This window comes from Oncorhynchus nerka, linkage group LG6 (genome assembly GCF_034236695.1).
Source record: "Oncorhynchus nerka isolate Pitt River linkage group LG6, Oner_Uvic_2.0, whole genome shotgun sequence".
Lineage (NCBI taxonomy): Eukaryota > Metazoa > Chordata > Actinopteri > Salmoniformes > Salmonidae > Oncorhynchus > Oncorhynchus nerka.
In genome coordinates this window covers 75,906,196-75,921,734 of record NC_088401.1, presented here as the reverse complement: position 1 = coordinate 75,921,734, position 15,539 = coordinate 75,906,196, and the positions used below count along the sequence as shown (strand labels likewise).

Here is a 15,539-nt window from a genome sequence, read left to right as displayed (position 1 = left end):
TTTCTCGCTTCTTCTCCCCTCTCTTCCCATTCTCTCTACTTCTCCCCTCTCTTCCCATTCTCTCTACTTCTCCCCTCTCTTCCCATTCTCTCTACTTCTCCCCTCTCTTCCCTTTCTCTCTTCTCTTCTCCCTTCTTCTTCCCTTTCTCTCTACTTCTCCCTCTCTTCTTCCATTCTCTTCCTCCCCTCTCTTCCCATTCTCTCTTCTCCCCTCTCTTCCCATTCTTCTCCTCCCCTCTCTTCCCATTCTCTCTACTTCTCCCCTCTCTTCCCTTTCTCTCTACTTCTTCCCTCTCTTCCCTTTCTCTCTACTTCTTCCCTTTCTCTCTACTTCTCCCCTCTCTTCCCATTCTCTCTACTTCTTCCCTCTCTTCCCTTTCTCTCTACTTCTCCCCTCTCTTCCCCTTCTCTCTACTTCTCCCCTCTCTTCCCATTCTCTCTTCTTCTCCCCTCTCTTCCCATTCTCTCTACTTCTCCCCTCTCTTCCCATTCTCTCTACTTCTTCCCTTTCTCTCTTCTTCTCCCCTCTCTTCCCATTCTCTCTACTTCTTCCCTCTCTTCCCTTTCTCTCTACTTCTCCCCTCTCCTCCCATTCTCTCTACCTCTCCCCTCTCTTCCCTTTCCCTCTTCTTCTCCCCTCTCTTCCCATTCCCTCTTCTTCTCCCCTCTCTGCCCTTTCCCTCTTCTTCTCCCCTCTCTTCCCATTCCCTCTTCTCCTCCCATCTCTTACATTTCCTCTCTACTCTCTATCCCCTCTGTCCCGTCACTTTGGGCCCCAGGCAGCTAAACGTACCCTACCATCTCCTCCTGGTAGTGTGGGTCTATATATAACCCAGGACCCTGTGACTGAGCTGGCTCCAAGTGTCAGATTCCAGAGGCATCCATCCTGGCTGGAACAGCACCTGCTGCTAACTATTACTCCCCTCCCCTCTACCGGAATCAGACAGGGTAGCTGCTGCCAAACCAAAACCCCCAACCCCAGCCTGTTAGAGAGAGGAGAACAATTTAAGAAATCAAGGTTGGACTCATCAATTCCTTATCCTTGAGTTGTTTCGGAGGGGAGGGGCGGAGAGAGGCCAAGAGAGTGGCCGAGAGAGTGGCAGAGAGAGGGGCTGAGAGAGGGGGCTGAGAGAGGGGCAGAGAGAGGGGCAGAGAGAGTGGTGGCTCCCCTGTTGCTCTTTTCATAAGTGTCTCTTTATAATTCAGCTGGAGTCTATGAGTCTATGAAGTGTCTGTGCTCAGACCAGCTCAGGCTGAGCTGCACTGTACTGGGCTGTACTTTACTGGGCTGTACTGGGCTATACTTTACTGGGCTGTACTGGGGTGTACTGGGTTAAGGTAGAGCACAGTATTGCAGCAGCAGAAACAGCAGCTCTATAATGTTGAAGGTGGAGGCAGTAGTTATATAGCAGTATTGCTGGACTGACTAGACGGTGGAATAGAGGCAGTGGAATGAATGAGGGGAGTTATCCAACACAGAAGAACTCAGGCTAGGAAGGGAGAACCCCAGACATCTCCAGCCAAAGGTACAGTAGCGATCCCTCTGGCTTTCTCTGAAGTATCTCTGTGACACACATACTGAGAGGGAGTGAGCTAGCTGAGTGCAGCCACAAGGCATGGCAATGAGGAGAAACTAGATACAAGGTATTTATGAAACAGAGCAAAAACGTTTATGTATCGGTACCTTTTTAGGATGTAGCCTATTATTACTCTTCATTGCCTGTAACTCTTGATTACTTTACAAAATGCTTGCAGAAAGAAGTTAATTTTAATTTTATTGTAAAAGAAGCATGTGCGACAGAGATCTATGCTAGCTGTAAGAAGAGCACATGCCTGAATTAACTCTATGGTTGAACAATGCTAATTGCTAAGTCCTAATGCTAAAAATACTGAATGACAATGTTATTACGCTTTGATGAATCAATCATTCATCGCTATTTTCTACTAAAGTTAGTTATTACTTTAAAATGTGTAGGCTATTTCAAATTATACAGATACCCATATATCTATACATATGTCCAACCAGACACCTATGTGTGCATGCCTGTCTCTCCAAGACACATGACTAAGTTAACTTACTGGTTAGCCGGTAAGTTAGTGTGACATTTGAATGATTAGGTCCTCATTGGCCTCATGGAATGATTAAGATGGCAAAATGAGTTCAAATTATGCTATGAATGTTTGTATGTGTATCCTCTCAATTGCACACTCACCCGAATAACTTGTATGATAATTACTAGTGTATGTGAGTACGTTGGTAATGCTACTTTGAAATCAAAACAAAACTGTGTATCTCTGCCCCCCCCTTGCATACACACACACAAATATACACACACACACCACAGGAGAAATTGGATGGTCCCCTGTGAGTCCTGAGTGGTGTAGAGATGGACAGCTGGACCCTACGGGGGGACAGCTACTCCTTCCTCCGCAGCAACGCTCCTCGCGTCTTCTCTCTGCGCCACCGTGACGGAACCCCGAACCACGTGGAGATCTTCGACATCACCAACATCCCCAGCCAACGCTCAGCCATCTCTGAGACCACCTGCCTCTGTGACATCTTTGGGGACGACTGTGAGTCACTCTCCAGTAGCCCAGCTACAGGGGCCTTCGTCCACCCTCCCGTCCCCCCACCCAGGAGGGAGGCAGCAGGGCCAGGGCAGAGCTCAGAGTTGCCCCCAGTGTTGCCCTGCGTGGTGGATAAGCTGAACGACTCGACAAGTTCTTACGACACAGCACCCGAGAGATTTGAGGATTCTTCAGAGAAGCTCAGTCCTCCAATGCAGAGGGAGAATAATTATAATTTATCTGAAGGCTGGGAGTCAGGAGCATTAGCTACTGCACTAAACAACTCATCATCATCGTGGACATCTAAGAACATCAGCCCAAGACTAGAACAAGGAAACACAGCTCCAACGCCTGGATGGAGGACAGATGACTCCTCACCTGAGGTGCCTAGCCTTACCTTTAATACTACAACACCTTCACCTGGCTACAGTAATACTACAACACCTTCACCTGGCTACAGTAATACTACAACACCTTCACCTGGCTACAGTAACACTACAACACCTTCACCTGGCTACAGTAATACTACAACACCTTCACCTGGCTACAGTAACACTACAACACCTTCACCTGGCTACAGTAATACTACAACACCTTCACCTGGCTACAGTAACACTACAACACCTTCACCTGGCTACAGTAATACTACAACACCTTCACCTGGCTACAGTAATACTACAACACCTTCACCTGGCTACAGTAATACTACAACACCTTCACCTGGCTACAGTAATACTACAACACCTTCACCTGGCTACAGTAATACTACAACACCTTCACCTGGCTACAGTAATACTACAACACCTTCACCTGGCTACAGTAATACTACAACACCTTCACCTGGCTACAGTAATACTACAACACCTTCACCTGGCTACAGTAACACTACAACACCTTCACCTGGCTACAGTAATACTACAACACCTTCACCTGGCTACAGTAATACTACAACACCTTCACCTGGCTACAGTAATACTACAACACCTTCACCTGGCTACAGTAACACTACAACACCTTCACCTGGCTACAGTAACACCACAACACCTATCCCTGAAGGTAGAGGTTCAGCTTCATCAGTGGTCCAGCGTTTACCTGCCCCCTCACCACAGTGTAGAGAAACCCACTTGTCACCTAAACCACAGAATAGGTACTCCAGCCCTTCATCTGAATCCGTGGTCCCTGTGCATTCCTTTGAGGCCAGAGACAGAGCTGTCTCACATGGGGTCAGATGTACAGCCTCTTCACCTGATGATACAGATCAGTCTTTACCTGAGACCAGAGTAGCTCAGTGCTTACCTGAACCAAGGAACATCAGCCCCTCGCCTGAGTTAATTGCCAACCCTTTTTCACCTGATTACATAGTGTCATTTGAACCTAGGGTTAGAGCAATAACACCTAAGTTAGAGGACTCTGTCAGTACACCTGAGTTAGTGGACTCCATCAGTACACCTGACATAGAGGACACTGTCAGTACAGCTAAATTAGAGGACTCTGTTAGTACACCTGAGTTAAAGGACTCCGTCAGTACACCTGAGTTAGTGGACACCATCAGTACACCTGAGTTAGTGGACACCATCAGTACACCTGAGTTAGTGGACCCCATCAGTACACCTGAGTTAGTGGACTCCATCAGTACACCTGAGTTAGTGGACACCATCAGTACACCTGAGTTAGTGGACATCATCAGTATACCTGAGTTAGTGGACTCCATCAGTACACCTGAATTAGTGGACACCATCAGTATACCTGAATTAGTGGGCTCCATCAGTACACCTGAGTTAGTGGACTCTATCAGTACACCTGAGTTAGTGGACTCCATCAGTACACCTGAGTTAGTGGACTCCATCAGTACACCTGAGTTAGTGGACTCCATCAGTACACCTGAGTTAGTGGACTCCATCAGTACACCTGAGTTAGTGGACTGCATCAGTATACCTGAGTTAGTGGACTCCATCAGTACACCTGAGTTAGAGGACTCCATCAGTACACCTGAGTTAGTGGACTCCATCAGTACACCTGAGTTAGTGGACTCCATCAGTACACCTGAGTTAGTGGACTCCATCAGTACACCTGAATTAGAGGACTCCATCAGTACACCTGAGTTAGTGGACTCCATCAGTACACCTGAGTTCGAGGACTCCATCAGTACACCTGAGTTAGTGAACTCCATCAGTACACCTGAGTTAGTGGACTCCATCAGTACACCTGTGCTGATACCTCACCTGTCCCCTGCAGAGAGAGACCTGAGCTCCTCAGAGGAAGCCCAGAGCACCATCTCAACACCTGCCCCCAGGTACACCCCTCCTACACCTGTCACCTCCTCACCTGAGCTCAGGTCTACCAGTACCACACCTGAACTCAGATCAGCCAGAATCACACTTGAATTGAGATCAACCAGTGTAACACCTGAACTCAGTCTGCTCAGTGTCCCAACTGAACTCAGGTCAGCCAGTGTCACAACTGAAGTCAGTTTAGCTAGTATCACATCTAGTTCTGAACTACTCGGGTCAACGAGTCTCACACCTGATTTGAAATCAGATCCATCCTCCTCAACTAGCTCATACCACTCAGGTTCCTCCTCATCCTTAGACACCTGGACAAAAACGTCCTCAAGAACCCCCTCACCTGAAACAAGGTACTATAGAACCCTATCAAGAACCCCCTCACCTGAAACAAGGTACTATAGAACCCTATCAAGAACCCCTTCACCTGAAACAAGGTACTATAGAACCCCATCAAGAACCCCCTCACCTGAAACACGCTATGATAGGACCCTATCAAGAACCCCCTCACCTGAAGTAAGGTATGCCAGCCCCCCTATAAAACCCAGGAGCTCAGCGCAGTCACCTGCGATCAGAATCACATCCTCCACACCTGAGATCGAGAGAAGAGACCTCACACCTGAGGTATCTGGACAGGTAAAGGCCAAGTCCCTGGACCCTCAGTTCAACTCCTCCTCCACCCAGGTCTCAGGTATCACCTACTCCATCCTCTCCCCAGAAGCCAGGGTCTTGGTGTCAACACCTGAGATCAATGGTCTCCTCTCCTCAGCTGAGCCACAAGGCAGAACACACCTGTCACCTGAGAGGAAGAGCACCACCCCTACCGAAGAGAACAGATGGAACCGTCTCTCACCTGACTCTATAGGTAGAGGTTCCTCACCTGGAAGCAGAGGTACCAACTCCTCACCTGAGATTACAGGGATATACAGCTCTATCGTACATCCTCCTGAGACTAGAGAAATAGCTGCATCACCACAGCCACCCAGATATAAAAACCTCTCACCTGAGTATAAAACCCCTTCACCTCCGAAGAGTCAAACTGTCTCACCTTATCCAACATATAAAACCCCCTCACCTCTGCCCGGGTACACAGCCCCCTCACCTGGAGTGGAAGCTGCTCGCTCCTCATCTGAGCTAAACACTTCAGCCGACTCACCTGGAGTAAAGAGTCCTGGCCCCTCACCTGAATGCAGGGCTTCACCTGGAGTAAAGAATCCTGCCCACTCACCTGAACGCAGGGCTTCACCTGGCTCACCTGGAGTAAAGAGTCCTGGCCCCTCACCTGAACGCAGGGCTTCACCTGGCTCACCTGGAATAAAGAGTCCTGGCCCCTCACCTGAACGCAGGGCTTCACCTGGAGTAAAGAGTCCTGGCCACTCACCTGAACGCAGGGCTTCACCTGGAGTAAAGAGTCCTGGCCACTCACCTGAACGCAGGGCTTCACCTGGCGTACGTGAGAGGCGTGTTGGTGGCCTATCAGACAGACTCATTACTAACGGCACCTCAAACCCCTTGGGTAATCACCTTTCTCACAACTTCAGGGAAGCATCACCTACTGAAGAGAGTAGAGAGACCACCTCTTCACCTGTACTAGGAGAAATCCCAGTCCCCTACAAGTTCTTTGCCCACTCACCTGAGATCATAAACTTCACACCTGAAATCAGACCCATCTCACCTGATCCCACTGTTTCTTCTAGAGGAAGGAGCCCCTCCCTTTCACCTGACCACGGGGTTACAGGCAACTCACCTGTCCAGAGACTGGAAGATCTGGAACCTAAACATCTAGTCTCATCTCTAACCCCTGACCTAAGTGACAGCAGCAACCCCTCACACAAGTCTCCTACACCTGAGCACCCATGTAGAGAAACATCACCCAACTCTAGGAATAAAACCATAGAGAGGCTAACTGAAGCAGACATGGCTCATCATATGGGTAAGGAAAACACCCCTTCTCCTCCCCTCACCAGGTTCACTCCAATACACATCCTATCCCCGGTCCCTGGGAGGCCACATGGCCACTGGGGAAACAGGAATCACAAACCCCCTGAGACCCAGGCCATTGAGGTCATAATGAAGTCTGAGAACATGATGGAGTCTGTCACAGAGGCTGTGACATCCAGGGGAAGCCTCACCTTTTCATCTGTTGACAGTAACACCCGGGCCTGCGACAGCCAATCACACCTGGAAAGGTTGGAAAGGCAGAGGGAGAGAGAGGAGGAGGAGGAGGAGGAGGAGAGAGATGGGGAAGAGGAGGAGGAGGAGAGGGAGAGAGATGGGGAAGAGGAGGAGGAGAGGGAGAGAGATGGGGAAGAGGAGGAGGAGAGGGAGATGTTGTGGGAGATGCAAGAGAGGGATAGAGAGACGCAGAGGGAAAGAGAAAGGAACAGAGAGATGGAGATAAGGGAGAAGGAGGAGAGGGAAATAAAGATGGAGAGGCAGAGGGAGGAGGAGGGTAAAAGAGAGAGGGAGAGGCAAAGGGAGGAGGAGAGGGAAAGAGAGAGGGAGAGAGAGGAAAGGCAGAGACACAGGGAGGAAGAAAAGGAGAGGGCAATGGAGAGGGAGTGGCAAGCGGAGAGGGAGAGGGAAAGGGAGAGACAGGGGGAGGAGCAGGTGCCTGGAAAGGGGGAGGGAAGGCAGGAGGAGGCCAGTTACAAGGGGGAACAGGTTGACCTGTCATTCAGTGTCAGGAATAGAAAAGGGCCTGCAAGCCGCGACGCAGCTCCCACAAGCAGAGAGAGTCGACAGGGAATGCCAGCCGCTTGCTCCTATTCAGAGAGGTTGCTCACCACCAGACTACAGCAGATACAACAGCTACAACAGCAACAACACGGTATACTGCACAGAGCTGCACACAGCTCCCAGCCAGAGACAGCCAGAAGAGGTGGACCGGGACCCACCAAGAAGTACCAGCCCAAATACAAGCCTGCGATACCCCAGCTCGGGAGCTCCTTTCCTGGATGCGTCTCAGTTAACGGCTCCAGCTCCAGCATGGGCAGCAAGCTGGATGAGGAGGACAACGAGGTGAAGTGGTTCAGTGACGTGGCCTTCCGCAGCCTGTCCTCTGGATCCCCTCAGGTGGACTACCTGGACATGTACAACTCCAGCCACTGCTCCTCCACCGGAGCCTCCCAGCCCTCCACCCAGGACAGCCCAGCGGGGGCTAATGCAGCCTGGCTGGCCTACGTGGACCTCAGAGGTTCTGCTCCACGGCTGGACAATGAAGACTTCCCAGTCCCACGCCAGCAGCAGCAGCCCTCCTCTGGGGCTTATTATCCACCCCATGACGACCTGGACTCATCCAAAAAATATGAGATGGGCAGCTTTGAGTGTGTGGACGTGGCTGTGGAGAGAGAGGAGCCCAAGAAGGTGATGAGAGGAGTGCCCAAGAGACAGATCCAGCTGAAGAGAAGGAATACGGCCGAGCTGAAGCTGGGTGAGAACAGTGATGGTAGTCCCATCATGGTTCCTAGTCCTGTAATGGTTCCTGTGGCTCCTGTGGCTTCTATTGTTCTGATGGACAGTACCTCTCTAAAGAGACACAACAGAGAGACGTTGCAGAGACAACACAGCACTCCTCCGGCATTGCAGGAAGCCTACTGCCCGGAACCCAGCCCTGAACCTGCCACCGAGAGGACTGAGCAGATCAAGAGGAATGGCAAGCTCCAGAAGTCTTTGTCCCTGGACGAGACATGTTCCAAAACCAAGATGGCCACCTGCCTGATCAACAACATCCTCTCCAAGAAGATGCAGAATGTTGGTGAACAAACTGACCAGGAAGGAGAAGGAGGTGACCTCAGCCCCTCTGAGGACAAAACCCCTCTTCCCCCTGATAGTGAGGCGTCAACCCTTAAAGAGTCCACAAAACCAGAGACACGGAATCTGAGTTCCAGCATAAACTCACGAAACAGTTTTTCTTCTGAGAACCTGGCTGTGAGAAGAGATACCAGTCCAAACATTGACGTAAACAGACAACATGGAAGTTTCGGGGTGAAATCCAGTGTTAGACGAATGAACCATACTATTAATACTGACACCACTTCTCTACAGCGAAGCAACAAGAGGCCTGAACCTACCAGCACAACCCCTGAGATGAGTCCCAACGCACATTTTGCTCCTGTTACCTTTCCTCGGAGAAGCAACGAGAGGCCTGAACCTACCAGCACAACCCCTGAGATGAGTCCCAACGCACATGTTGCTCCTGTTACCTTTCCTCGGAGAAGCAACGAGAGGCCTGAACCTACCAGCACAACCCCTGAGATGAGTCCCAACGCACATGTTGCTCCTGTTACCTTTCCTCGGAGAAGCAACGAGAGGCCTGAACCTACCAGCACAACCCCTGAGATGAGTCCCAACGCACATGTTGCTCCTGTTACCTTTCCTCGGAGAAGCAACGAGAGGCCTGAACCTACCAGCACAACCCCTGAGATGAGTCCCAACGCACATGTTGCTCCTGTTACCTTTCCTCGGAGAAGCAACGAGAGGCCTGAACCTACCAGCACAACCCCTGAGATGAGTCCCAACGCACATGTTGCTCCTGTTACCTTTCCTCAGAGAAGCAACGAGAGAATTGAATCTCACAGCAACAGAAGCCCTAACCATGTTAGCCCTTGGATGAGATCTGAGCCCCCTACTACTAGTTGTCCTCAGAGAAACAGCGACAGAACTGAGTCTCCTGCCAGAAACCCAAACTCTTGGAGAACTGACCCGGTCAAACCAGAGATGAGGTCTGAACTGGTGTTCCCGTTTGAGAGTAAAAAACCCACAGAGAAGAATGCCAATATGGGGGGTAAGCAGACACATGACAGTAAATGGAGGGATGAGAGGGATGACAGTAAATGGAGGGATGAGAGGGATTACAAACAGGCAGGTGACTCAGCAGATGCAGCTGCCCGGAACACCAGCGTTCCCACTGCCACCCGAGCCAGCAGCACGCAGGCAGGAATGACAAACACAAAGCTGGAATACCCCTCTGACTCTTTAAAGCATAAACATCCGAGCGTCAAGAGCACCTACATGTCCAAAACACCAGAGATCACTCTGAAACCCAGCCCTGTTACAGAGATAAAGAAAACCTCTTCTCTCAACATCTCACTGTTGCCCGAGATAGAAACTAAACCTGAGGGTAACCACGAGACTGCCTCCCCTGGGAAGACTTGTCAGAGAGAAACAACAGAAGAAGACAGGACAGTGGAGACTTCACATACAGAAACCAGAGAGGAAGACAGGAGAATAGGGACTTCACATAGAGAAACAAGAGAAGAAGAGAAGGGGGTGAATACCTTGAACAAGATGAATGAACAGACTGTGAATATGGATGCCAATAGGAACAGTAAAGCCAAAGCTCCCCTGCACAAAGTGAGAGATGTGAGAAGGCTGGTGAAAAACACATACAACCTGTCGTTCAAGGCCATGCCAGCACCAGAGAAGGAGGAAAGGAGTGAGGAGAGGGGAGAGGAACAGAGACAGGAAAGGAGGGAGGCTAGAAAAGAGGAAAGGAAGGAGGAAAGGAGGGAAGAGAAGAAAGATGACAGAGTGGAAAGGAAAGAGGGGAGGTATGAAGAGATAATAGTAAGGAGAGAAGAGAAGAAAGAGAAAAAGCTACCACCTCACCCAATATCTCTCCAGAAAAAGGAAAAGCTACCACCTCACCCAATATCTCTCCAGAAAGAGGAAAAGCTAACATTTCACCCAATATCTCTTCAGAAAGAGGAAAAGCTACCATCTCACCCAATATCTCTTCAGAAAGAGGAAAAGCTACCACCTGACCCAATATCTCTCCAGAAAAAGGAAAAGCTACCACCTCACCCAATATCTCTCCAGAAAGAGGAAAAGCTACCACCTGACCCAATATCTCTCCAGAAAAAGGAAAAGCTACCACCTCACCCAATATCTCTCCAGAAAGAGGAAAAGCTACCACCTCACCCAATATCTCTCCAGAAAGAGGAAAGCTACCACCTCACCCAATATCTCTCCAGGAAGAAGAAAAGCCGATGCAGATGGAATTCAAAGCTATCAGCTGGAGAGAAAACAAAAACAAAACAACAACAACGTCCAACAAAACAGACAGAGAAACGTCTAGAGGCGAACCTAAGCCTGATTTTTTACAGCAGGTGTCCAAAGGACCCCGGAACCTCTCTGATGTAGCACCTAAGAGTTGCGCAACAGAGGAAGTAGCTGTGACAGAGACAGAGTCAAACCAACACAAGACCCCTGTAAAGGACACTGTCAAAACAGAACCAGGCAACACCAAGATGAAACCCAGTGAAACAGAGTCACTGAGAGTAACCAGGAGACACCGAAGTATATCAGAGGCTAGTGACAAACCTGAAGTGGTGAGAAGAGATACCAAGCCACCTATGCTGGGCAGCAGCCCTAAACTCCCCAGTAAAGACAGAAGAGTGTCTTGTGCTTCTCTGGTGCTACAGGATGGATCTAATAAGCCCAAGTCATTCTCAGCCTTAGTTCCTGCCTGTTCCCCAGGTCCAGCTCCAGCATTCCCAGCCCCAGCTCCAACCCTGGCCTCCTCAACCTCACTTGGTCCCAAAGCTTCGCCAGCCCCAGCTTCTCCTCCAGCACCAGCTTCATCCCCAGTTCTAGGCACTCCACCTTCCACTGTCCCTATCAAGACCCCTACCCCCAGCCACTCTGTGTCCATACTAGTCAAGGAGAAGGGCTACCAGGCAGATATCGGGTCTTTGGTCTCTGAGGCTGCGTCAGAGGCCATAACAAGGAGTGGGCATGAAGGTGGGGTTGGAGGTGGAGGCGTCCCAGGGAAACATATCAACCAAATAGAGATCCCTCTTCAGACCCGTGGACCCTCAGATGGGGGTACGAGTGACTCACACAGACAGAGAACTTACTCGTCCTCTTCTTCATCCTATGTGAAAGCAGCCTCATCCGTATCATCCTCAAGCACTGTGAAAGAAACCTCATCCGTCTCCTCGACCTCTGTCAATGCATCAACTTCAGCCTCATCCTTTTCCTCATCTCCCGTCAATGCATCAGCCTCTTCCTCTCATACCCATTCGGCCCCAAATTCTCCCGGGCTTCGAAGAGACTCTGCTCAAACGGAAGACAGTGTTAGGACCCCTTCGAATCAGGAGAGGGTTAGTGTCAGAGCCACGGTCAGAGACATAGAGCAACGCACAACATCACCACCACCACCCTCACAGAAGAAAACACAGGAAGACACTGCTGAAAAAGAGACGGTGAAGAAATCAACCTACTCACCTAAGTTACCAGGCTCGCTATCAGGCTCACCAGCACTGATGAGAAGATACCGACCGCAAGTGATCGAGGTGAGGTCGTTGTCCAAAGAAATACATAAACAAGATAAACAAGAGAAGAACATCACGTCAAACACCAGACCGCAAACTATAGAGGTTCACTCAATAGCCAACGGTCCGCCACTGGCACTGAAACCAAAGTTCAAACCAAAAGATGCAAATTCACTGTCCAATGAAACACAGCAGAAACCAGTGGAGGCAGCAACATCAACCTTAAAACAGAACACAGAAGAGGAGAGACCTGTGAACAATGAGAAACCATCAACTTCAGCTACGACTATCCACAGACATCTATCGAATGATTCGACCCCAGCGTCTAACTACAATAAAAAGTTATCAGTTTCTGCAGTGTCTAGCTACAGGCCTTCACCTACCAAAACAACAATCATCGCTAGTTTCTCTCACAAACCAGCATCAACAACAGTAGACGCAGAGACATCCAATGAAAGGCCAAAGCAACCAGAGGCCTCAACCCAGGGACAAGGAGAGGCCCCCAGCTACACACAGAGACCCACAACCCTCACAGTCTCAGCCCCAGCTCCAGCTCCAGCCCCAGCTCCGAACCAAGCCCCTGCTGCCCCAGATCCTGCCCAAGTCCCTACCCATTCCCCTGCCATACACTCAAGCCAGTCAGCTGTTGTGGATATAACCAACCACCTGCAGCATCCAAAAACAAAAACAGCGTACCCTCAGGAGCAAACTATGCCAGTTACCTTCAACAATACAAACCAACCTGCCACGGTATCCACAAACACACAGGCTCCCGTATACACACACCACATACACACACAGCAGCCCATACACAGATCCTTGTCCAGTGACCACTCGCAGAGGGCAGATGACCTGCGTTTCTATGCATCAGATGACCCCCCTAGTTATGACGAGAGAGAGAGGTTCAGCCCCCTCCACCTACCTGACCTGCCCCAGAGGAAGCTGAACCGCTACCACCCCTCCTCTCCCTTCTCCTCTGCCTCCTCCTGTCCCCCTCCCTGCTCCTGCACCTCTGGCTGCCCCTCCCACGGCCTTACACCCCCTCACCACCACCACTCCCCCCACACCCCTCCCTTCTCCTCCCCTCCCACTCCCCTGGTCAACCCCCTCTCCGCCTACACCAGTGCAGAGCGGATCCCCATTCTCTGAGATCAATCGGCTACCAGCCCAGTTCTCCCAAATCATCCACCCTCCCCAGCCCCACCCAGCCCCCTCCAGGCATGTACCAGTCCCTCCACCATCCCCACCCCTCCATACTCCAGCCCTGCTTGGCTGACCGCCCTCTCCAGCACCCCCAACACATGGAACCCCGTCGGGCCCCAATCTCCACCGCTCCCCCCAGGGCCAGCCATCTGTCTCCGGGGGCCCCTACAGTGACCACAGCCACTCTCCCAACCTGCCCCCAATGGACCCTCAGTACTTGTGCAGCTCACAGAGCCTAGGGCCATCCTATGGATCTGATTATGGGAGTCTGTCTGGGTCTGACTACCCAGACAGTACAGGTGGTCTGGGGTACGGGCAAACCCCTCGCAGGGTCCTCATGGATCCTGACACGGGGAAGTATTTCTACATTGAGGTGCCTGTACAGCCACTGAGGAAGATGCTGTTTGATCCAGAAACGGGCCAGTACGTGGAGGTGCTCATCCCTCAGAGTACCATGTCTCACTCAGGCCTTTACCCTCCCTTGGCCGCCCCCTACTCCCCTGCCTCAGCGGCCCCCTACTCCTCCATCCACAACCCCAATATATATGCCCCAGCTCCCCAGTACCTCCCCTATGGCCCCCCTCCTCCTGCACCTCATCCCCAGTCCCAGTCCCAGCCACCCCGCCACCCAGAGGCTCCAGTCCCAGGGACGATGCACCTGAATGGGGCTCAGGTCGGCTACGGGAGCCCCGGGAGCCAGGGGTCCAAGCCGGAGCCCCAGAGTCATGCACCTCTGGACCAGAGCTACCTGGATAGCATGTACTATGTCCCTACAGGCATGAACACTAGTCCCCCGGACTGCTACCACAAACAAGCCTCCAGTCTGCCCAACGCGGGGGGTAAGAGGGCCTGAAATAGTCGTCTTCCTGGTGCCTGTAGGGTCTCAGAATACAGCCATGCCAGGGTGTATATGAGGTGCTCTAATGTAAGCCTCAGGCCTTGATGTTAGCTTTGTTTCCCTGGCAACTGGACTGGAGTGAATGATTCTTTAGTTGTGGCTGTTTGTTGTTTTTTAAATGTTTTGTTGTTTATGTTCTTTGCTGCTTTTATTTGCCTGGTTGCCTGATTATGTTAGCTTTTTATGCATTGATTTGGTAAGAGAAGGTCCGTGAGGATTTGAAGGTCCGTGAGGATATTTCTGGTATTTCTAATGATATTTTTCTTTGACAAAAACAAAAAAATCTAAATGTTCTACTGGTTACCTAAAAGCCATCAGGTGTGCCTTATCCATTCTCATAGATTATTCATTCAATCTAAACAAACACTTACTGTTTGCATTTACATTACGTTTAGATACATGTTTCAATGCATACGTCTAATATTTAAATAAATTCACCTTGTATTAAAACCAATATCTCCTAAAGACTTGAAACTGCTATTTGGGAAGATCTCATGGATGTGATGTTTTTCTCTGTTGATTAATGAATGAATAGGTTTTGTTCACAAAGAAGCTGCAATGACACTAATAAAAATGTGTAAGATATTGAATGTAATAAAACTACTGTAGATTGCACTGGTCTGTTCTGTGTTGATACTTCTGAATAGATACTGATACTTCAATCCAACACCTGAAAGATGGAGTTTTTCCGGACCATGTGGCCTGACCAAAAGAAGTGTCGCCTTCCCCTGCTAAGACGCTGCATGCATCAACCAATGGTGGCGTTCTACATCATGACAGCTGTTGACCTCCAGATTGCTAGAAGATAATGATGTAAAATACCTATCCTGGCTTTGTAAGATCTGGCCTGAATCAGCAAAGCCTGGACAGAGGAACGTGCCCAAACTCTAATCCCTAATGGCCATGTGACTTGATCAAGAGGAACTCCTGGCCCTACTGCACCAATAAGCTTCGGGAGGGACTTTTTTTAATACTCCACCTACTCAAAGGTACTCATAAACTATGCCTCCTGAGTGGCGCCGCAGTCTAAGACACTGCATCACTACAGATCCGGGTTCGATCCCAGGCTGTGTTGCAACCGGCCGCTATCGAGAGACCCATGAGGCAGCGCACAATTGTCCGGGTTAGGGGAGGGTTGGCCGGCAGGTATGTCCTTGTCTCATCGTGCTCTAGTGCCTCCTTTTGGTGGGCCGGGCGCATGCACATTGGTGTGGCGGGCTACCGGGTTAAGTGAGCAGTGTGTCAAGAAGCAGTGAGGCTTGGTGGGGTCGTGTTTCGGAGGACACTCTTGACCTTCGCCTTCCCCGAGTC

At 50.4% G+C, this 15,539-nt stretch overlaps 1 protein-coding gene across 1 annotated transcript; it reads left to right on the top strand.

The window, feature by feature from the left end:
* The first annotated feature begins 1,165 nt into the window (after positions 1 to 1,165).
* Positions 1,166 to 14,843, top strand: LOC115125307 (serine/arginine repetitive matrix protein 2-like). The gene is given in 7 exon segments (XM_065019091.1): positions 1,166 to 1,526; positions 2,346 to 7,048; positions 7,175 to 7,213; positions 7,310 to 10,853; positions 10,856 to 13,204; positions 13,207 to 13,447; positions 13,450 to 14,843. Coding segments are annotated over 6 exon segments (11,568 nt in total). The 5' UTR covers positions 1,166 to 1,526; positions 2,346 to 2,387; the 3' UTR covers positions 14,184 to 14,843.
* Positions 14,844 to 15,539: the final 696 nt, after the last annotated feature.